This window comes from Procambarus clarkii, chromosome 52 (genome assembly GCF_040958095.1).
Source record: "Procambarus clarkii isolate CNS0578487 chromosome 52, FALCON_Pclarkii_2.0, whole genome shotgun sequence".
Classification (NCBI taxonomy): domain Eukaryota; kingdom Metazoa; phylum Arthropoda; class Malacostraca; order Decapoda; family Cambaridae; genus Procambarus; species Procambarus clarkii.
In genome coordinates, this window is record NC_091201.1 from 22,208,698 (window position 1) to 22,231,660 (window position 22,963).

General features: G+C 45.2%; 1 protein-coding gene across 4 annotated transcripts in view; it reads right to left on the reverse strand.

Moving 5' to 3' along the window:
* Positions 1-7,319: 7,319 nt before the first annotated feature.
* The window catches only part of LOC123763677 (streptococcal hemagglutinin), a 93,355-nt gene continuing 77,711 nt past the window's right edge, over positions 7,320-22,963 (reverse strand). For all 4 annotated transcript variants that reach the window (XM_045750952.2, XM_045750953.2, XM_045750954.2 and 1 more), the window contains 5 exons: positions 21,647-22,173; positions 21,253-21,444; positions 19,980-20,099; positions 16,229-16,334; positions 7,320-12,438 (listed from right to left, as the gene is read on the reverse strand). In XM_045750952.2, coding sequence (XP_045606908.2) covers positions 8,201-12,438; positions 16,229-16,334; positions 19,980-20,099; positions 21,253-21,444; positions 21,647-22,173 — 5,183 coding nt within the window. In that variant the 3' untranslated portion in view covers positions 7,320-8,200. The remainder of the gene's footprint in view (positions 12,439-16,228; positions 16,335-19,979; positions 20,100-21,252; positions 21,445-21,646; positions 22,174-22,963) is intronic.

Consider the following 22,963-nt stretch of genomic DNA (forward strand, 5'->3'; position numbering starts at 1 on the left):
GAGCAGTCAAGGACAGCAGCAGGAAGAGGGGGAGTAGAAAGAGGGGAGCGCACCCCAGCAAGAACAGCAACCGAAAGGGAAGCAGGGGCCAAAGAAACCTCCATAGCAGGAACAGGGGGCGCAATCACTGAAACGGGAGGGGAAGGAGCAACAGAACCAGAAGTAGGAGCCGAGGAAGAAAGCGAAGCCTTCTTACCCGCCGGGGAAGAGGAAGGAGAAGAGCCAGGCTTACGCTTCTGACTTAAAGAGACCAAGAGACCGGTGTCCCAGCAACTACGTACCGGGCAACGGATTCCAGTGTCTCAACAGGAGAAGCCGAACGAGAGCACACACGACGGCCGCTAGGAGAGCGATGGACATCCGCCCGCACCGACAGGCGGTGGGGAGAGCCGATAGATGGAGGAAGAGGATGGGAAGGAGGATCGGAGGGAGACGAGGAAGAAGACACAAGAGACACGACAGACCGGGTAGAAGGAAGGGGAACCCCAGACAGAGGACCAGGAGGAGGATCCTTCGGGAGAGAACCCAAAGAAACAGAGGAGGGGGCAGTGGGCGCATCAGGGTCCAAGGCCCGGAAACGGTTGTGAGTCTGAGGAAGGCGGGAAGGACGAGGAGAGGAAGAGCGCAACACGCGAGCATAAGAGATATTAGCATAAGGCAGAAGCCGGCGAACCTGGCGTCTCGCCTCAGGAAAAGATAAACGCTCCCGGTGCTTCAAGTTGAAGACGGCTGCCTCAAGCTTGTAATGGACACACACACGGGAGCAGGTAGGATGGGCCTCACCGCAGTTGAGGCAACGAGCCTGGGGAGAAGTGCACTCCGACTTAGAGTGATCTTCGCCACCACACAAAGGACAGAGAGAGACAGTCCCGGAGCAGCGGAGGGCACCATGCCCAAACCTCCAGCACTTGTTGCAGAGCCGAGGAGAAGGAATGTACTCCTGGACAGAGCACCTGGCACTAGCAAGAATGACAGAGGGTGGAAGGGTCCTACCATCAAAGGTAATCTTCACAACCCGGAGGGGTTGACGGCGACTACCACGAGGGGGACGAGTAAACGTGTCCACCTGGAGAATAGAATGGCCCTGGGCAGCGAGGATATGCCGAATATCGTCGTGGCAGTCGCGCAGGTCCCGAACGCCGGTCGCAACATGGGGCGGGAGCAAAATAGTGCCAACACTGGCATTCAACTGAGCGTTCTTCGAGACCCGAACAGGGGTCTCGCCAAGGCAGGATAAGGCAGCCAAGCGGGAAGCAGCATCCTGAGAAGGAGCAGCAACGACACGTGTACCGAGACGAGTGGGGTTGAAAGTAATGGAGGCATCCACGGAATCAACGAGATGTCGATGGAGGGAGAAATCGTCAGGAGGCGCAGAATCAAGAGGGAGGACATCAAAATATTTGGCCCACGAAGCGGGATCAAACAAAGCCTGATAGGTATCAGAACGGGAAGGAATCAAGCGAGGGCGGCCGTGACGAGGACGGCAGTAAGAACCCCCAGAGAGAGAGGGGTTAAAAGGTGCAGTAGTTACAACTAGAGAAGGAGCCGCGCCAGGGGACGACGTAGTCACCAATGGGGGCTTGGGGCTCGACCCAACCACAGAGGAGGGAGGGGAGCCAGGGGAAGGAGTCAGAGAAGCCAAAGGAGGAGCAAGGTCGGGGCCCAATGCAGCGGAGGCTACAGAGCCCGGTCTTCCAACACGGACTGACTCGGGGGCTTGGTCGCCCACCCCACGAGCCTGAGAAGGTAAACCAGAAACGGCCGAAACAGGGGTCATCATCATTACGAAAAGAAGAATTCATTCACGAATGTGCCCCCACACCCACCATGGAGCCACAATTAGAGGCAGGACACCCAACAAGAAGCTATCGCCGATCTTGCCAGGGCCTCCAAGGGGTGCGTCGTGAGTATACGCCCCACAAACGCCACCTTAAGAAACCGACAGTCCGTCGAGTTCAGTGACGAAAGGGTGATTGACAATAAAAGGTTCCCCTCGCTCTCGACGTCGGGTACTACAGTTCTACGGGTGCAAGAGTATGCCTCCTCAAGCACCCGGGCATCAAAATAGAAGAAGTTCAAGGGAAGAACCAGAACAAGCAAAAGGTCGGCAGGAAACGGCAAGCAGATAGGAAAAGAGGGGGGAGAAAAACGAAACAGAAGGAAAAGGAAAAGGTGCCCAGCAGAATTGGAGAGGACGGCAGCAGGAGCACGAGGCTAGAAAAGGACAGAGGACTGTCCCAAGGAGCATCACACTCCGGCAGCCGCCCACTAAGCCCCCACACGGCGACAACGAGCTGAGCGGGGAGGGGGGTCTTTGAGACCCGAACAGGGGTCTCGCCAAGGCAGGATAAGGCAGCCAAGCGGGAAGCTGCATCCTGAGAAGGAGCAGCAACGACACGTGTACCGAGACAAGTGGGATTGAAAGTAATGGAGGCATCCACGGAATCAACGAGATGTCTATGGAGGGAGAAATCGTTAGCAGGCGCAGAATCAAGAAGGAGGAGATTAAAATATTTGGCCCACGAAGAGGGACCAAACAAAACTTGATAGGTATCAGAACGGGAAGGAATCGAGCGAGGGCGGCCGTGACGAAGACGGCGGTGAGAACCCCCAGAGAGAGAGGGGTTAAAAGGCACAGTAGTTACAACTAGAGAAGGAGCCGCGGCAGGGGACGAGGTAGTCACCATTGGGGGCTTGGGGCTCGACCCAACCACAGAGGAGGGAGGGGAGCCGAGGGGAGGCGTCAGAGAGGCCAAAGGAGGATCAATGTCGGGCCCAATGCAGCGGAGGCTACAGAGCCCGGTCTTCCAACACTGACCGACTCGGGGGCTTGGTCGCCCACCCCACGAGTCTGAGAAGGTAAAGGAGAAACAGCAGAAACAGTAAATATCAGTGCTACGAAAAATCAACATTCATTCAGGAATGTGCCCCCACACCCACCATGGAGCCACAATTAGAGGCAGGACACCCAACAAGAAGCTATCGCCGATCATGCCGGGGCCTCCTAGGGGTGCGTCGTGAGTATACGCCCCACAAACGCCACCTTAAGGACCGACAGTCCGTCGAGATCGGGTTCAGTGACGAAAGGGGGATTGACAATAAAAGGTTCCCCTCGCTCTCGACGCTGGGTACTACAGTTCTACGGGTGCAAGAGTATTTCTCCTCAAGCACCCGGGCATCAAAATAGAAGAAGTCCAAAGGAATAACCAAAACAAGCAAAAGGTTGGCAGGAAACGACAAGCAGATAGGAGAAGAGGGGGGAGAAAGACGAAACAGAAGGAAAAGGTGCTCAGCACAATTGGAGAGGACAGCAGCAGGTGTGGGAACCGACCTGTGAGATTTATATTTATTTAATTTATATGAATTTATATAGAATTTATATACTTCGATAGCAATTTGTATAATGATAAGTGGACTGTATTTCTGCAATAATCTCTTAATCTCACAAATCGATCCTCTACACATTAGGGGGGTTTATTAGTTTATATATATATGCAGCCAATCAAACTACAGTAACTACATACATTGAAAAGGTTCCTTATCTTATAGTACAGCAGGCTAGTCCACCAGGTATAACTAGGGTGTAGACACCAAATTATCCTCTTTGAGGTAGCTTTCATCACCCAGGTAACTGGTGCACAAACTCTTCCTCGTCTTGACCTGTCAAAAGGGCGCTAACTGTGAAGCCAGAATCCTATATATGACAAGTTATATCAGAGAAAACACTATACAGTACATGGAACATTGAAGACCTGGCTTAATTACCTTTAGTTTGAGGCTTCCACGTGATCTAACCGGGTCACCCTATATCCTGACATTAATGGCCATAAATGAATGATAAACGGGTTTCGGATAGACACTTAACTTGATATGTAGACAGCGTGTTGAAAAATGGTACACCTTTGGTTTCCATAACACTACGTCCAAGTAAATTAACAGGAGCCGAATTTGCTCCCGTGTGAGCCTCTGGTCTAGTATAAAACAATGGCTGTTTAACACTCCATACTATTGACGTTACTGGCCGACATTGTCCAGAATGATAGGAGCTAAATTTGCTCCACACGTCTCGGAGGTGACACAACAATGGCTCCCTCCTTCCTCCCTGACGCCTGGCCTACTTTGTCCAGATTTCAGAAAGTGATAGAAGGGTCACATTTACTCTACTTTAATATTGATAATTAAGTTAATTTATATAAGATGTTTTTATGATGGTAAAGTCCAAAGACTAATGTATTTAAGAATAATTCCCAGCAGAATAGCTGGTGAATTATAATAGTATGTGGTGATGATATCCCGTTTTCTTTAGACGGTAATTCCACTACAAGTTACGTTTTCTATGGGTAACTTGTTTATACAACACAGCTATTATCTGTATGATTATTAAATGGTGTCGGATTTTCCGACAGCAGGAGCACAAGGCTAGAAAAGGACAGAGGACTGTCCCAAGGAGCATCACACTCCAGCAGCCGCCCACTAAGCCCCCCTCACGGCGTCAACGGGCTGAACAGGGAGGGGGGTCATATACATTAAGTTAACAATTGTTTACCTAATTATCTTTAATTTATCATATAAGTTATCAAATTGAATATATAATCTCTTGTACTTAGTTAATAGTACTTTGACTACATTTAAGGTAATTTAATTGCATATTCATATATCATACTTCTACAATATACATTGTTGTGTTTATTAGTATAAGAATATTGGCTGTTGTAGTTATGGTGCTAGGCAGGATTGTGTACATGTTTAGATACTCGATTTAAACAGAACCCGTGTTCAGTTATAGAACTGAGTTTATTAAACCTTATCCTTGTATTAACAATATAAGCTGATGTGTTGAATTGTCTGCAGGTGGATTGTGGATCTCCAACAACTTCTCCATTCACCCTTAGGGACCCCACCTTCCCCTTACAGCCGGGGGCCTGTAATTTTTTATTTATTTATTTATTTATAAAAGAAAACCACAAAGTACAAACAGAAAAGCTACATACAAGAACACATGAGTACATACATGATACACAATACAGGATACAGGAACACAACAGGCAAAAAAAAAAACATAAGAATAATCAAAAGTGAAACATACAAGATACAAAGCATATAACAAACCCCAACACGGGCACAGAAGACAAGCTAAAAGCAGTACAGGACACAAGGCATTAATAACAAAAAACAGAACCACACAAGGAACCGTAAGTACAAAAAATAAAAAAAAAAATAAAAAAAGGCACAAAAACCATGCAAACGACCAAAAGGCCTTAAGAACACAAGTACAAAATATATACCACCACCACACTAAACACTACTACAGCAGCACAATAGCACACCAGCCACACATACTACACACAGAGCTGGAAATATAAAACCACACCCAACCACACACAACATACAGAAAGACACAAACAACCGGAACACGCAGGAACTGGAAAACAACCCCCCCCCCCGACCCAGACACACACACGCAACCTCACCCCACCCCACACCCACGCACCCAGGCGCAAGTAACCCCACAACACAGAACAGTCAACGAGGAGGATATTTCTCAGGAAACTGCCACGGTGGATACTTCCGTTTATAAGCCTCCCATATTAAATACTCCAGTTCAGTAGGTGAGTGGCCCTCACGACACTGTGGGTACTCCATATACTCGGGAATCTCCACATCCGACGGTAGCAGTCGCGCCCAACCACAGTACACAAAAGACCAAAAGACGAAGAACCCAACTTACGCGGCATGGACACCACCGCCGAGGAAGCAGGAGACACCGGAATAGCAGGTGGAGGCTGCCAAGGTGGCAACACCACCCCCGACAAAGCAGGAGACACCGAAGAAACGGCCAGAGACGTGTGGGGCGGCAGAACTGCCGCCAACGTAACAGAGGATGGGAGAGGGGGCACGGAACCCTCAGAGCACGCAGCTTTCTTCAAGACCATCACCAGGTCGCCACATGCACTCTCAACGCCGCAAGTTGAAACCACCCCCCACGGGGAACCGGAACCATCCGACGCGGGCGACGCACCCGAAGCAAGAGGTACCGGCCCCCACCCCACAGCAGAAGCCACATCAGGGCCCTCACCATCCACCGGACCCACACCAGCACCAGACGCAACATCCTCGCACTCCACAGAGGAACAGCTCTCAGAAGAAACATCGACACTCGCTGCATCCTCACATTCCTCTGCCCACGATCGAGGAGGCGAAGCACCCGCATCCGTGCGTGAACACTTGGGGACAGGCCGTTGATCATCGGAGCTGTCACCCCCTGCAGGAGCTACCCGAGAAGAGCCAGCGGTAGACTGCCCCCCAACCGGGGTAGCACGACCCCGCAGAATGTCAGCCTCAACAACACAGGGGACAAGACCGCCACCCACAGAGGAGGCAGGAGAAGGAACAGGTGCGGCCGTAGGAGGAGAAGGGTCCAACATAGGTGAGGGAGCCTGCAGAAACAGCAAAGGCAACAGAATACCGTCGAAGCAAAGCCTCCGTGAATTCAAATGGCACACCATGCAGGGCCACATACGTCACCGAACAACACCGGTCAGAGATAGTGACGGTACCACCGTCCCCAGGGAGAGGAAGAGAGCGCCCATCGTAACGGGCCACAAAATCTCTATAAACAGCAGCAGAGTTAAACTTAACAAGTGCCTGATGGGTGGACAACAGTTGGAGCTCATACACATCGGCAACACGCACACGCAACATATCCAACAGGACAATCTCAAGGGCTAGGTAAGACGCACGTCCAGAAAATTCCAGACCCACGGTCTCAGAGCGGCAAATAGGGGGGAGGGGGGTCCCAATAGCGCCGACGCAACACCACCACCCTCCCTCACAGAACGCTTAGCAACGACTGGAGAGCGCTTGGCAACCACGTCTTGACCCCCTGGCGGTCAGGCCAGCAAACCCGGTGGCTGTAATTAGGAAAACTTCTGACTAGTTGAAAAACTAATTCTGTGAAAAACTAATTCTGTCATTAGGAAAAGAGGAGCTAGGATTTACGACCCTAGAGTTAGGGACTTTAGTTGAATTAATTTTGCATACAGTAATTTTTTAAATTTAGTACAGTACAGGTCCCTATTAGTTCTCCTTATTAATCAATCCCCACAATTTTCCCACATATAGAATAAATTTGAAAGCTCTCAATGTGCTTATTATATTTCTGGAATAGCTATTAAGTTTAACTTGATGCTACATAGTCTTCACGGCTGGGCACATAATTTGCTAATTACATTTTTTTATAAATTTCAATATTTATAATTTGTTTTTTATTTGCTGCACAATTCACCAATTATTGTGGATAGGGAAAATAAGACAAACTGTATATTACAAGCATTTACTTACAAAAATATTCTTATAATTATGCAATGGATATTAAAGTTGAAAGATATACCAACTAATAATACTGAAGAGTATCTTAATACATATTTGTTCAAGTAATATAACCAAGTGTTTACAGTATATTTAGTAAGTTTGTATCATAAAAATATTAAATAGATTCATCTACATTTATTAAAATCTTAAAATACAATTTTCAGACTAAGCAGTAAAGTTGACTAGGACACAAACCTGCAGCATCACCTACTACATAGTACAACCTAAATGTACAGTTTGAAAATAGAACTGAAACAAAGATCAACATAGGACTACACGTATCTCAAAGCAGTGTATTTACAAGCGGAAAATGAATGACTTCAGAGACCAGTTGTGTAAACATACGTTGTGAGGGAAATGGTTTATGAGTGTTGCACAGTGTTGAGGCTAGGTACCATTATCCACCCCTGCATTGGATGCTAGGCTTGTTAATTGCGTCTACCTTGTAAGCCTTTCGCTGTACAGCATTTAAGGCAAGTTACCACTGCAGCAAGTTACCGTGTTGTGAACCAGGCTTGGTAACTGTCTGCTGTATAAAAGCTTCATTCTAGTGCAAAACAGGCAATCATCAAGCAATAAAATATTTATTATAAATTATACATTAAACATCTGTTATTTGATTCATTGAAATTAAATAATATATATTAATCATTATAAATGCATATAGTTTCATAGGCCAAAAACCGAAGCTGCACACAAACACTGAGCAAGTGCGCTTGGTATGAGTGAGCAAGAACGTTAAAACTGTTGCATGAATATCGTGAGCATTATGTCGGTTCTCGAGGGTGGTGTGCGGTCCAGGTTGGCTGTCATTGTGGTCCTTATTGCCTTAATACTGGATACCACCTGGGATGTAGGTCTGTTGAGGTGCCGAGCTACTCCACGATGAACTAAACTGCTCACTCTGCTGGGAACTACTATGGTCTTGAGAGTTCTTGCTTGATGAGTAAGAAAAGCTAGCTCCGTTTGAGTTGTCGCCATTACTGCTTTGATAAGTCTGTGGATGAGACTTAGAGAAGGACAACTGAGAAGAGGACAAAGGTTGATAGTTGTTGTCTAGAGGGATCCACCCGGCCATGTTGGCAGTTGGTTCTGCTGCGGGCGGCGAGAAGCCGCCATCAAACTCATTTGAATCGAAACCCTCATTATAGGAAGGCTGAGGCTTGAAGTTATTTGAAACAACGTTATTATATATGCCAGGGGTGGGTGGAGGAACATAAACAGATGAAACTGTTGATGAGAAGGGTATGGCATCCGGCGACACCGTTAAGGGAAATCCACCCTGGGAGTAGCTGATACCACCTGAGCCAAAGCCTCCGGCGCCACTGAAGCTGCTGAAAGATTTTTGCGAGGATGAAGCAGCAGACGATGCTGATGATGCCTTAGAACTTGATGCGTACTGCTGAGCCGAGCCTCTGTTTCCTCCATTATTTACGATATATTTGGAAGAGGACGACGACTGAGCTTTCTTTGCTTCGTTAGCGGCCTTAGAGGAAGACGACTGATAACTCAGTGACGCTCCACCGTTATTGTAGCTGGCACTGCTGGAGGACGAGTCCTTTTGTTGAGAAGATTTGGATTGTTCTGCTGACTGAGAGTTTTGGGAGGAGTAGGACACAGAGTTGCCTGCATTTGATGGATATGGGCTAGGAGACGGATAATAAGGGTTAGGAGATGGGTAAGAGTTAGGAGATGGGTATGGCCTAGGAGATGTGTTAGGGCTAGGAGATGGTTTAGGTCTAGGAGATTGGAAAGGTTTAGGGGAGGGGTAAGGGCTAGGTGATGGGTAAGGGCTGGGAGATGGATAAGGGCTAGGAGATGGGTATGGGGTAGGAGATGGGTAAGGACTTGAGGTTGGGTAGGAGTTCGGAGATGGATAAGGGCTGGGCGCGGGATAAGGGCTTGGAGACGAGTAGCTGATACCACCTGAGCCAAAACCTCCGGCGCCACTGAAGCTGCTGAAAGATTTTTGCGAGGATGAAGCAGCAGACGATGCTGATGATGCCTTAGAACTTGATGCGTACTGCTGAGCCGAGCCTCTGTTTCCTCCATTATTTACGATATATTTGGAAGAGGACGACGACTGAGCTTTCTTTGCTTCGTTAGCGGCCTTAGAGGAAGACGACTGATAACTCAGTGACGCTCCACCGTTATTGTAGCTGGCACTGCTGGAGGACGAGTCCTTTTGTTGAGAAGATTTGGATTGTTCTGCTGACTGAGAGTTTTGGGAGGAGTAGGACACAGAGTTGCCTGAATTTGATGGGTATGGGCTAGGAGATGGGTATGGGCTAGGAGATGGATAAGGGTTAGGAGATGGGTAAGGGTTAGGAGATGGGTAAGGGCTAGGAGATGGGTATGTGCTAGATGGGTAAGGGTTAGGAGATGGGTAAGGGCTAGGAGCAGGGTAGGGGCTTGGTGAAGGGTAAGTGCTAGAAGATTGATATGGGCTAGGTGAGGAGTATGGCCTTGGAGTGGTTTTAGGTGATGGGTAAGTGCTAGGCAAATGATACGGGCGTGGAGATGGGTAAGGGCTTGAGGTTGGGTAAGGGTTCGGAGATGGATAAGGGCTTGGAGACGAGTAGCTGATACCACCTGAGCCAAAGCCTCCGGCGCCACTGAAGCTGCTGAAAGATTTTTGCGAGGATGAAGCAGCAGACGATGCTGATGATGCCTTAGAACTTGATGCGTACTGCTGAGCCGAGCCTCTGTTTCCTCCATTATTTACGATATATTTAGAAGAGGACGACGACTGAGCTTTCTTTGCTTCGTTAGCGGCCTTAGAGGAAGACGACTGATAACTCAGTGACGCTCCACCGTTATTGTAGCTGGCACTGCTGGAGGACGAGTCCTTTTGTTGAGAGGATTTGGATTGTTCTGCTGACTGAGAGTTTTGGGAGGAGTAGGACACAGAGTTGCCTACGTTTGATGGGTATGGACTAGGAGATGGGTATGGGGTAGGAGATGGGTACTGGGTAGGAGATGGGTATTGGGTAGGAGATGGGTATGGGCTAGGAGATGGGTAATGGGTAGGAGATGGGTATGGGCTAGGAGATGGGTAATGGGTAGGAGATGGGTATGGGCTAGGAGATGGGTAAGGGCTAGGAGACGGATTAGGTTTAGGAGATAGGTAAGGTCTAGGGGAGGGGTAAGGGCTAGAAGATGGGTAAGGGCTAGGAGATGGGTAAGGGCTAGGAGATGGGTAAGGGCTAGGAGATGGGTAAGGGCTAGGAGATGTGTATGGGGTAGGAGATGGGTAAGGACTTGAGGTTGGGTAGGGGTTTGGAGATGGATAAGGGCTGGGCGAGGGATAAGGGTTTTGAGACGAGTAGCTGATACCACCTGAGCCAAAACCTCCGGCGCCACTGAAGCTGCTGAAAGATTTTTGCGAGGATGAAGCAGCAGACGATGCTGATGATGCCTTAGAACTTGATGCGTACTGCTGAGCCGAGCCTCTGTTTCCTCCATTATTTACAATATATTTGGAAGAGGACGACGACTGAGCTTTCTTTGCTTCGTTAGCGGCCTTAGAGGAAGACGACTGATAACTCAGTGACGCTCCACCGTTATTGTAGCTGGCACTGCTGGAGGACGAGTCCTTTTGTTGAGAAGATTTGGATTGTTCTGCTGACTGAGAGTTTTGGGAGGAGTAGGACACAGAGTTGCCTACGTTTGATGGGTATGGACTAGGAGATGGGTATGGGGTAGGAGATGGGTATGAGCTTGGTGATGGGTAAGGGCTAGGTGGAGGAGGCTTAGGTGGGTTATATGTGGGTCTCGGTGGTCTGTAAGAGGGTTGAGTGGTTCTGGGTGGGCTGTAAGCTGGCTGAGTGGGTCTGGGTGGGCTGTATGCAGGCTGAGTGGGTCTGGGTGGGCTGTATGCAGGCTGAGTGGGTCTGGGTGGGCTGTATGCAGGCTGAGTGGGTCTGGGTGGGCTGTATGCAGGCTGAGTGGGTCTGGGTGGGCTGTATGCAGGCTGAGTGGGTCTGGGTGGGCTGTATGCAGGCTGAGTGGGTCTGGGTGGGCTATATGTAGGCTGTGCTGGTTTTGGTGGGCCATAATTAGTGTTTGGAACCCTAGACTGACTCGCAGGAGCGTTGTAGGTGGTAGAAGGAATTGGCACTGAGCCTCCCAGGTTACCAAAGGAAGAGAAACTGGAACCGCTGCTACTTGAACTGCTGCTGCTCTTCTTTGAGGATTGGGAGGACTGTTGACTCTGGTAACTCTGTTGTGCAGCTTGTTGGTTCCCCGGGTACCCTTGCTGCCCCAGACCACCGTTCTGATAGTTATACAAGTTGCTGGCTTGTGAGTTGTATGCTGCTTCCTCCGAAGAACTTTTTGATGAGTTGAATGCCGTAAAAGCTTGCTGCTGCTGCTGTTGTTGATATTGTTGTTGCTGCTGCTGCTCTTGTTGATATTGTTGTTGCTGCTGCTGCTGTTGTTGATACTGTTGTTGCTGCTGCTGTTCATTCAGGTAACGAGATATTTGCTGTTGAGCTTGTTGGGGTTGCACGAAGGCCCCATAACTCTGTACATCGTCATCGATGGCGCCAGACTTCTGAAGGTCCCTGAAGGTGTTGATGGGGATAAGTACGAAGGGAAAGTTGACGAAGTTGTCGTTGTTATTGGTATTGCCGAGGTAACTATAGTCGTTGCTGGAGCTGGAGGAATTGGAGAAGGAATTGTAGAGCTGGTTTGTGATGTTCTGGAGGTACTGCGACGTCCACACATCTTGTGCCGACTTGTACTGGTTGTCAGTCGCCCCTGATGCTCCGGGATAAAGTGGGGGAGGGTAAGAGCGGGAGACTGTAGGGGTGGGGGAGGGCTGCTCAAATAAGCCATTCTTCACATTAAAGCTACTGTAATTGGCCTCACTAGAGCTACTGGAGCTGCTGCTCTCGGAGGCAGAGGATGAGGAGCTAAAACTACTGAACGCATTTTGGTTGCCAAATCCATTAGACTGGAAAGATGGAGCAAGTGGGGGTTGTGGGTAGGGCTGTGGGGAAGGTTGGTACTGGGGGCTGTCAGTGGGGACATAGGGGGCGGGGGCGCTGGTGGCATCCTCAAGACCTGGAAAGGTAATTTGGTATTAGTAGAGCTTCAGCTGCTGGGTGAGTCCCGCTCAGGCGAGTCTAATAGTAACTATCTGCACCTCAACTGGCGTTGTTATTTGTCTAAGCATTCGCTTGATTATTATGAATCAGAAAACCATTATGAAACACAAGACATTAAACTGACGGTCATAATTTAAGAAAATTGAAAAAACATATATTACATATTTATTAACAAGGAATAAACAAATAATATACAGCCACTCCCGATGGTTTAAATATGTTCCCGAACACAAATAAGCATATTTTCTGCATTTTGAGCATTAGTTCAAAATATAAGGCTGCAGGAATCTTCAGTATTAACAAGAAAATACCAGGGAAGCCACCAGAGTTCACAAAGGACGAGAGTAATGTCAGCGTTTGGTGTGTACAGCTCCGGACAGTAGGTGATGTGTCAGGGTCATACACAAGGAAGGACAATGAACGTGATTTTAGAAAGCAGTGTTACCCAGGACCACTGAGGAGAGGTTCATAACAATATGAACACTGAGGAGAGGTTCATAACAATATGAACACTCTGAGGAGAGGTTCATAACAATATGAACACTCTGAGGTGAGGTTCATAACAATATGAACACTGAGGAGAGGTTCATAACAATATGAACACTCTGAGGAGAGGTTCATAACAATATGAACACTGAGGAGAGGTTCATAACAATATGAACACTGAGGAGAGGTTCATAACAATATGAACACTCTGAGGAGAGGTTCATAACAATATGAACACTGAGGAGAGGTTCATAACAATATGAACACACTGACACGATGATCATAGCACTGACAACATAAAGCATCAACATATGTTCAGTATATATGACATAAAGTATATACTGAAACATATTACTATATTGCTTTTGTTTTCATTTAAGGAATGTATATAATTTCTTAACAATAAGAAACGTCTTCTTCTGGCTCGTGCATTCCTTATGGAGAGGGAAGGAAGGAAGGATGAGAGAAAAGGAAATTCGACGTCAGTGAGGGGAGAATCAAGAGCAACCAACACCTGGGGGTCCCAAGAAGAGCCACAATATGCTTAGTGATTTGACAATTGTCTTTAGTGATGTTACGGTCCAAAAGGTCGTTAAAAATTGCAGTCCATTTCATTCTTTTTTAGTAATATATTCTCTACTTGGTCATTGTGGTGAGGAGGTTTCTGGAGCGGCTTTCCCTATCTCATTCGTTATTTATTTATTAGGTAGTGTAGGTGAGGTGTGTGTTTGGGTGGGGCGTTAGTACTGTGCAGGGCCAGTCACGCGCTCACGGTGAAGGCCACGGTGTAAACACCACACAGTGAGGGACACAGTAAAAATTCTTTCTGATTGTGAACCAACGCGTCCTCCTAATGGCGCGTCGCATTTTGACGTATACTCTACCTAAGGCCAAAAATGGTTGTACTAGAAAATGGAAGCGGCTCGCGAAATTGACATACTGTTGCGCTTTGTTTTATGTCCTCTGGTCGGTTAGGATAAGGGCACATTAGTACGACATTTTTTTAACGTTGGGGAACCTTAGGAGGACGTGCTGAGTCAACATACTTAGACTGCAAAGGCCACAGTGTGTTCATTGCCAGTCAAGCACCGCCACCACCAGTCAAGCACCGCCACCACCAGTCAAGCACCGCCACCACCAGTCAAGCACCGCCACCACCAGTCAAGCACCGTCACCATCTCTCACTCCGTCTCGGTCCCAGATCCTTGGCCTTTGCCAGACATCTCGATGGATATTTGAATTTATGTAATATTTGCAAACAATTGGCAATTGACAGAAAATATAAGGTGTAATCATTTTTTTTTTTAGATTTATGCCTCGCCAGCAGCTGGAAGTGGTTAGGTTACTCTTGCTGATTGCTTAGCATGTTCTTTCGTCACGATAAATGAGACTCGGCTTCTGTGATCTGGTATTCTAATCTTTAATGTGTAAAAAAAGTAACATAAAATGTTCTTTGGAAATCTTTAAACATTATGGTAATTTTTCTTTAATTTCTAAATGGATTTCTAAATGGTTAGGATTTTGTATAAGGTTTTGCATAAGCTGCTTTTTCTTTAATAATTATTATAAACTTAATAGATCTCTTGTTGGAGTATGGAAAAAGTTACGTTAGCAACCTCTGACCTCGCAGAACTCATTATTTGGCAGCAAGGATCTGGGAGTCAGATAACTTTAGCTCCTAGCAAGAATGTCAACAACTACGAGCCCTGGGTCTGGCTGCTCCCCGCAGAACCAATTATTTCTGGCTCTCAATAATCCAGGGAACCCCCGGTGGGCCATGGATGTCTGTGACCTGTTTCAGGGGGTTTAGGGATGGGTTACTGCCAGGTCGTTGTGAGTCGAGAGGTGGTCGTCCGTCGTGATCGTCGGCTGTGCTGCTGGAAGGGTCGTCGAGGGGGCCGTCGGCTGTTCCCTGGAGGGGGTCGGGTACGGTGCCGCGGTCACCTCCATCCGTCGCCAGCCTCGCTACTTGCGCCCTCTCAACTACTCACTCCGTCAACCCCAAGTAAATAATAAACAAAATGCACAAATCTGGTAATTCAACAGTTATGCTTTATGAAGTCATTATCTCGACCTGTCATCACGCCCCATGTCAAATGGCGGATGTTCTCTGACCTCCTAAAGCATTAATTATTAAATATATTAAATCGTTTAAAAAAACTATTAAATGTTCGTAATTTGTGTTTTTAGTTATTTACTCCGGTTGTTTGATCTTAGACAATGATGAAGTGGCTCAAGCAAGTGACGTAATGGAATTGATTATTTCAACACTGTAGGAGTAGTAGTTGTCGGGCGGCAAGTATACCATAGTGACCGGTGTTGTCAGGCGCTCCTCGGCAGCTGGTGTGAGCGGTGTGCCGAGGGGCCAGTCAACACGAGACCATGTGTGAGGTGGGGCGAGGCTGGCCGTCGTGCAGGGTTCAGGGCTGTGGGCACTGTTGGGGTGGCTGCTAGCTGCTGACATGGAACAAACATTTTATATATCTTAGGTTAGTCTCCCCGTCACCCACTCTCGTCTTGGGGCCCACCCGCCTGGAGACCATACGGCGTCTCACGCTATCTACTGGCTTATATGCTCGATTCTAATTATGTCCATCTCTAACATTATACCTAAAGCTCTTAACAAAACAAGATATCTGCCGACAATTTCGTAGCATAATGGCGTTTAACTATTATGATAATTAGTGCACTAACTGGAGTGAATCCTACGGTATAACCATAATGTTTGGTAAGTACCACACCTGAAGTGTTTATGTCTTGGTGACATGAATGTTACTTCGATAAGCTCTTCCTTCGACGTCCCATTAGTCTGCTAGCTAAAAATGGCTCCTGTGTTGAGAGCCCAAGTATCACTTAGCTTGTACACTATGAGCTTTTAAGGATACCGCCCTCTCCTTTCCCCCCCACATAGCATCGCCTGACATTTACCTAAGAGCTTCTATCGAATAACAGTGATGATAGACACCTATCTAATATCTGTCAGCCTTCTGTATGTCTATCCACTCCTGCATCCTTCCCAAACCTGCCTGGCATCACCTATCGTGTAAGATTAAAGGTTCGCCCGTGAGTTTCCCAGGAGAACAATGCCCTTCTCCTTCCTATTATCATCTGGCGAGAGTCTTTCTTTCCTAAACAAGCGCAGCCTCCTTCAAAAGCCTAGCTTCACTTAGTGTGTGAGATAAGGTGGACCTGAGACTCGCCCACCGATCGCTCAGGGTAAGGTCCGGGACATCACACAACATATAGAGAACAATACTAACCAGGGCAAGGAGTCTTGTCGGGTCCTCGGGTGAGGGAGAGCACCCTGAAGCCTCCTTCGTCCGCTTGGTAAGTGACGGTCCTCACCAGCCCAGTAGGTTCCAGCACCTACGCAGCACACAATTAGAAAACAGTAACAATTAGTGTTTGGAGCAACTAATTGGTGACCGGTAAACACTGTCGTGTATCTGACTCCTAGTTAGGGCTGGATTAAAATATTTTTGATGAGGCAAAGGTGGAAATATAGTTTTGATTCAAAGCCGAGCAAGGCTAAAATTATATACCGAGCTTCAGCAGTACCGTTAAAATGTCTGTTTAGCATTATACCGACTAAATAGCCCTGTGCATACTAGACCTAAGACATACACAGCAACTATATATTTCAGCTATCTATGTCACTGATACTCTCAGTTGTTTGGACGTGGAAGATGAAACAGATCCCCCATCCCCCACCCTCCATCCCAGTAGAAAAATAATTTAAGTGAGGGAGTTCAACTTCTCTGAAAATTTGAGCTCTGATATCTTTGTTAAAAATCACAATAATTTCAATAGTTTAATTTCCAGACATATGTATGTCTGAAAAATATTATAATTGTGAATATATCAGAAAACACGACCTGACTTGGTCGACCCTTATACAAACACGTCAACAAACAGCTCCTGACTACTACCAACACCCAACTGACAAGTAACAGGATAAACATGGCAGCCTAATACACATAAATGTCCACATGCACTTATGAATACATAAATATATCTGGAAATTAAACCTGTCCACCACATACAAACATGACTTCCACCTACACACCTGGTGCCCACTTACATGTCCAGTTTTCAACATCTAGGAAATAAGTGAACACACTTGTACTCCTTGTCTACATACCTGGCCACCACTTACACACATCTGGTGCTACAGTCTCCTCGGCTTGGTGTCTTTTGATAATTACTTATATCTGTCCTCCAGCGTTCACTATCTTCCACAAACATACATCTGACAATCATTTATACATATATAGTAATTATTTTCACATACTTTGCCTCTCCCTATATGACATTTATAATTCTCGAAACACATATTTAGCCTCTCTCACACCCCTGACCTCTCCTGGTCTCACACATGGTTCTCCCAACACCTATGGTCTACCTTACACCCCTGGTCATCTCTTGTTACGGCCAGGGTAGTCTAGTTGTAATAAAACAAGGCGTTGGGAGAGTAAAGCAAAGAGAGTACAGAATTATTATTCCGTTGAGCGACTTTTGGGTGTTACTGCGCTGCCGGGGACACAATTATTTGTGAATCCGTGAACTACTGGCTATGTTTTAGACTTTGTACCTATGAATTAATTAAATATTACATAGCAGTAGGATTATTAATTTATGTGGTATTTATGTTATAATTGGCAAAGTTGACTTAAGAGGATAGGACGTATGCAGTACGATAGTTTTTGTGTAACGCTGACAGCAGACAGGGGAGAATTTAATTGGTGTTGAGAGGGGTCACGGAGAAGGTGTACGCCTTGAGCTGCAACCTAAAATATCAGTAAGTCCTGTTTTGGTTAAGTCCTGCTATCGTTTTTAAATATAATTAGTTGTCCTTACTTCAAATGCTACTTGTAAACCCCTTTAGTGTTACATCAAGGTCTCTGCAAGAGGATACAGTTTATGGGAGTACATGTTTACCTGTGGAGTGTATATTATTTAATTGCCTTATGTGAGTCCATGCTCTTGTTACAAGGGGAGTAGAGGACAGTAAAGTAACTTTCATCAACCTGAAGGGTGTTACAAGGGTGCGGGTGGATGAATAAACAATTGTTGTTAATCCCCTTTTACTTATCCAGTGCGCCTGGTTAGGCTGTCTCGTCAAATCTTCTGGATAGCAGGATATTTTGTGACGTTTCACTGGGGGCGCCGGGCCGGCAGCAGCCAGACTGTGGACTTATATTCCAACTAGTTACCATGGAACAACCCTTCCTCCAAAAAGACAGTACGTTTTAATACTAAATGTAATAAATACATTCCTTACTGTCTGCATAGTACACGAATACACTTAATTGTGCCATTACATTTACCTCCCCATATATTCTCATTTTCTGTTAATACACTAAACAATTTTAGATTGAAGTTTTCGTGCTCAATTCTATATACACAAGTTTTAAATATAAACAATTTCTTTTTCAGTTTTATTAAATAATAGATTTTATTCAAAATTTGAAAATATCCTAAATTACTTTATAATTTATTGAAAGACTTTAGTTTTATAAAATTGCAATATCAATATAGCTATAGGTTAAGTACTAATTGTAATTAAGAAGCAATAAATGCTATTTACATGCTTGTCCTCCTACACTCCCAAGGTTAGGTTAGGTCTTGGTTTTCTACACAACTTTTCAGGTAAACTCTAATATTCACAATATTTTGGTGCGATGCTGGCGATTAAGTGCATTTACGTAATATGCCAATAGTCAGGATTGTACTTATTACATTCAGTATTAAAACGTACTGTCTATTCGGAGAATGGGCTGCATGGAAGAGCCTTCTGCACTATTTTAGGGTAAACTGACGTGAGAGTAAGTCCGTGTATTTAATTAAACTTTATATATATATATATATATATATATATATATATATATATATATATATATATATATATATATATATATATATAATGTCGTACCTAGTAGCCAGAATACACTTCTCGGCATACTATGCAAGGCCCGATTTGCCTAATAAGCCAAGTTTTCCTGAATTAATATATTTACTCTAATTTTTTTCTTATGAAATGATCAAGCTACCCATTTCATTATGTATGAGGTCAATTTTTTTTTTAATTGAGTTAAAGTTAACGAGTTAACGAGTTAACGAGTTAACGAGTTTTTAATTGAGTTAAAATTAACGTAGATATATGACCGAACCTAACCATCCCTACCTAACCTATATTTATAGGTTAGGTTTGGTTAGGTAGCCGAAAAAGTTAGGTTAGGTTAGGTTAGGTAGGTTAGGTAGTCGAAAAACAATTAATTCATGAAAACTTGGCTTATTAGGCAAAACGGGCCTTGAATAGTAGGCTGAGAAGTGCGTTCTGGCTACTAGGTACGACATATATGTATATATATATATATATATATATATATATATATATATATATATATATATTATATATATATATATATATGTCGTACCTAGTAGCCAGAACGCATTTCTCAGCCTACTATGCAGGGCCCGATTTGCCTAATAAGCCAAGTTTTCATGAATTAATGTTTTTTCGTCTGCCTAACCTACCTAACCTAACCTAACCTAGCTTTTTTTGGCTACCTAACCTAACCTTACCTATATATATAGGTTAGGTTAGGTTAGGTAGGGTTGGTTAGGTTCGGTCATATATCTACGTTAATTTTAACTCCAATAAAAAAAATTGACCTCATACATAGTGAAAAGGGTAGCTTTATCATTTCATAAGAAAAAAATTATAGTAAATATATTAATTCAGGAAAACTTGGCTTATTAGGCAAATCGGGCCTTGAATAGTAGGCTGAGAAGTGAGTTCTGGCTACTAGGTACGACATATATATATATATATATATATATATATATATATATATATATATATATATATATATATATATATATATATATATATATATCATACATTATATGCAATCACCGCACCAGCGATGTCACTACACACCTGAACTCACTAACCTTCCCTACATCCTTGGCTTTACCTATGTTGTCACACCTGGTACCTCTACTCACCTGGTAGCAGCCGGTGACCACACCCTGGTCGTCGCCCTGCTCCTGGCGCGTCTGGAAGTTGGCAGTGGCCTCATCGTCAACAATGTACCCAAAGCGGTAAGGCATTCCCTTTGCCGGTGCCTGAGGGAGGAGGATTGGGCAAAATGAATTCTTGCGATGAGAAATCTGGGCAATAACTACCGTAAAAGGGATTAATATAAATTTGATTCACAATAGGAAAGAGGTTCTTAACCGGGGTATCTATGCCTCTTAGGGGGGTTATGGGAACAAATTAATGGAAGTATTGGACTCGAACTCTAAACAATTTAAATTAACATTCTTATATTTAGTATCTGTGATCAACCCATCCTCAGGCCAGCCTCGTTAGAGTGGCAGTTCCCCCCCCCCCCTCCCATGCCACTTAATTTGCGTTCATCAATTTCTACATATTGTGCATTCAAAATTGGTTTATTATCTTATATAAGTTAATATTATATACAAAAATTTCTATAAAGTTAGGCGTAGGATAGGTTAGTGTTTAAGTTTTGTTGACGATTATTTGTATTTAAAGTATATGGGAGCATTTGTAGCGTTGTGGTTCGAACAGAGGTTGTCAGCGAACAGCCCGTCCTCCAAACAAAGATCCAAAAGTGATTCCATGCACCCGCCAAACCCCCTGTTTATGAATGAAATGCGGTTTACACACGACTCACAACTGCTGACGTTCGAACATATCCGGAACAAGTGCTTCACTGACGAATTTTGTTCGAACCACAACGCTGTAAATGCTTCACCCACGTACTACAAATACAAATAATCGCCAACAGAACCTAAACACCTGACCTAACCTAACCTATGCCTATTTATACACAATATGCTAATATATTATAATATTAATTTATACTTGAGAAAATTCCCGTTTTGAATGAACAGCATGTTAAAATTTATGAATGCGTCTGTGGGGTTGACCGCTGGATGTAATGGACTTGAGTCGAGGACGGGTTGAAAGTTTAGTTTCTTCGAAACTAAAAAGTGAGTAAGCACTTTTTTGAGAAACCCTCAAACGTAATCGTTGTGATTAATTTGAAAAGTCAGGAGTCGATATATACATATACCGAATTTGGATTAGAATGCCACATCTTTTAGTACTTGAACTGATCAACGACACAGTGCAGGTATGCCTTGACTAGTATGAAACACCAGAGTCACAACCCGACACTACAGTAAGTGTATAGACACTTGTGCCTCATCCCATCACTATCATCAATTGCGATATATCTTGAACATCACGTACCGGAGATTGGTATGGTGTCTGCTGAGGGGGCAGGAAGGAGGGCTGTTGGGCCGACGCCTCCGTCAGTAGGGTCTCTGTGTCCTCCAGCAGGTCAGCAGGCACGAAGGCCTCCTCACTACCGTCTTCAGTAGGCAACATCACTCCTGGAACTTCCTGTGGTACGAACTCTCCTTCCGATGACAGCTTGATCACCTAAAACGAATACGCCAGGTAAGTTTATAATTGCTTTCACGAATAGGTTGAAGCTAATGAAAGAAAGGGAGACACTAGGGGTGTGAGAGGGGGACAAAGGTAGCCTACACATGACGTATACTATGCATTATTCCTTGTACATTTAGTTACAGTATAGAAATACACCACCTAACCAAGTTAAACCTAGATTACTTAAGCTCACCTTCATCGTTTTCTTGGGCATGGTCAGAAGCTTTTTAGAGTTAGTCATTTTCTTATATTTGGTGCCGAATGTGTAGTCTGTCTCTTCTGACTCGTCCCAGGTGATAGGTGAAGCCGCTAATGAGGCGGCGGAAGTGGTGGTGGGTGTAGGGACAGGTGAGGGTGTAGGGCGATGGTTGGACACGGGGCGTTGTCGGCCTGAAGTGCCCTTCTTTGGAAAAATGGCGTAGGACTCTATCTTATCTTCCAGCTCCTCGGAGTCGTAGCTAGGCAGGGAGACTGGGTGAGAGATCTTCCTGGGGTCGCGGGCCAGTCCATCTGCTGTGTTGTTCCGAACGGCAGATTCCTCCGATTCGTTGCCGGAGTCATGATGTTTCTTGGTGGGCTCTGGCTCGGGAAGAGGCTCGTCTTGGGAGTCGTCCTCACTGCTCTGGTAGAGAGCCTGTCGTTTGTGGACGTCGTTGTGGTCTTCAGAATGCGGCAGGATGTAAATGGCATACTGCTCGCTCGTCGGGGACAGTAACGAGTCTGTGAATCAGATGGTTTAGTTAGACAGGATAACTTACAAAGAAGCCTCAATGTTATTGGGTCAGACAGCAGTACTTACAACTGTCTTACCAGTTAATGCATTTGATTATGCCATCATGATTCATGTGTTCCATCTCCTCGTGTTACTACACCGGCTACAACACTGTACTCTGACATACAATTGCAAGCCATATCAAAGTGCACACAAATTACAAATACAATACAGAACAATGGCAACAAGAAACATATCAATCAAAATTATTCAGCTGATCCACACCATAACAATATATTTCAAAAGGCATTAAGATTTGACAAACAAAATAATGAAGGTGGGGCTCTAGAGTAAGAGTCCGGTCCCGTCTTCATTTGTGTGTGTTTGCTGTCTTAATGTCCAATAAAATACGTTATTGTGGAGTGAGTTGGAAAGTACTTTTGGAATTTAACCGAAAAAAATCCGGGGCTATCTCTGAAATTATCTCTCAAATTATATTCCCTATTCTCTGTATGTTCAATCATATCATCATTATCACAGTACAGTATTAGTATTTCTTGGGCCATGAGAATAATCTTGGGAGTATTATCATCATGGCTTCTTTCTGTACCTTCTGCAATTCTCCAACTTGTTTAATCTGCCTTTACCAACACAAAACATGACAGGGGCAGCATAATCAATAAGAGATCTCAAATCCGGGGCTAGACTTCTTATTTGCCATACTAACTGAATGACATATTTCACACACACGGAGGAGTCTGGAAGCTGAGTGGACAGCGCCCGGGACTCGTAATTGTG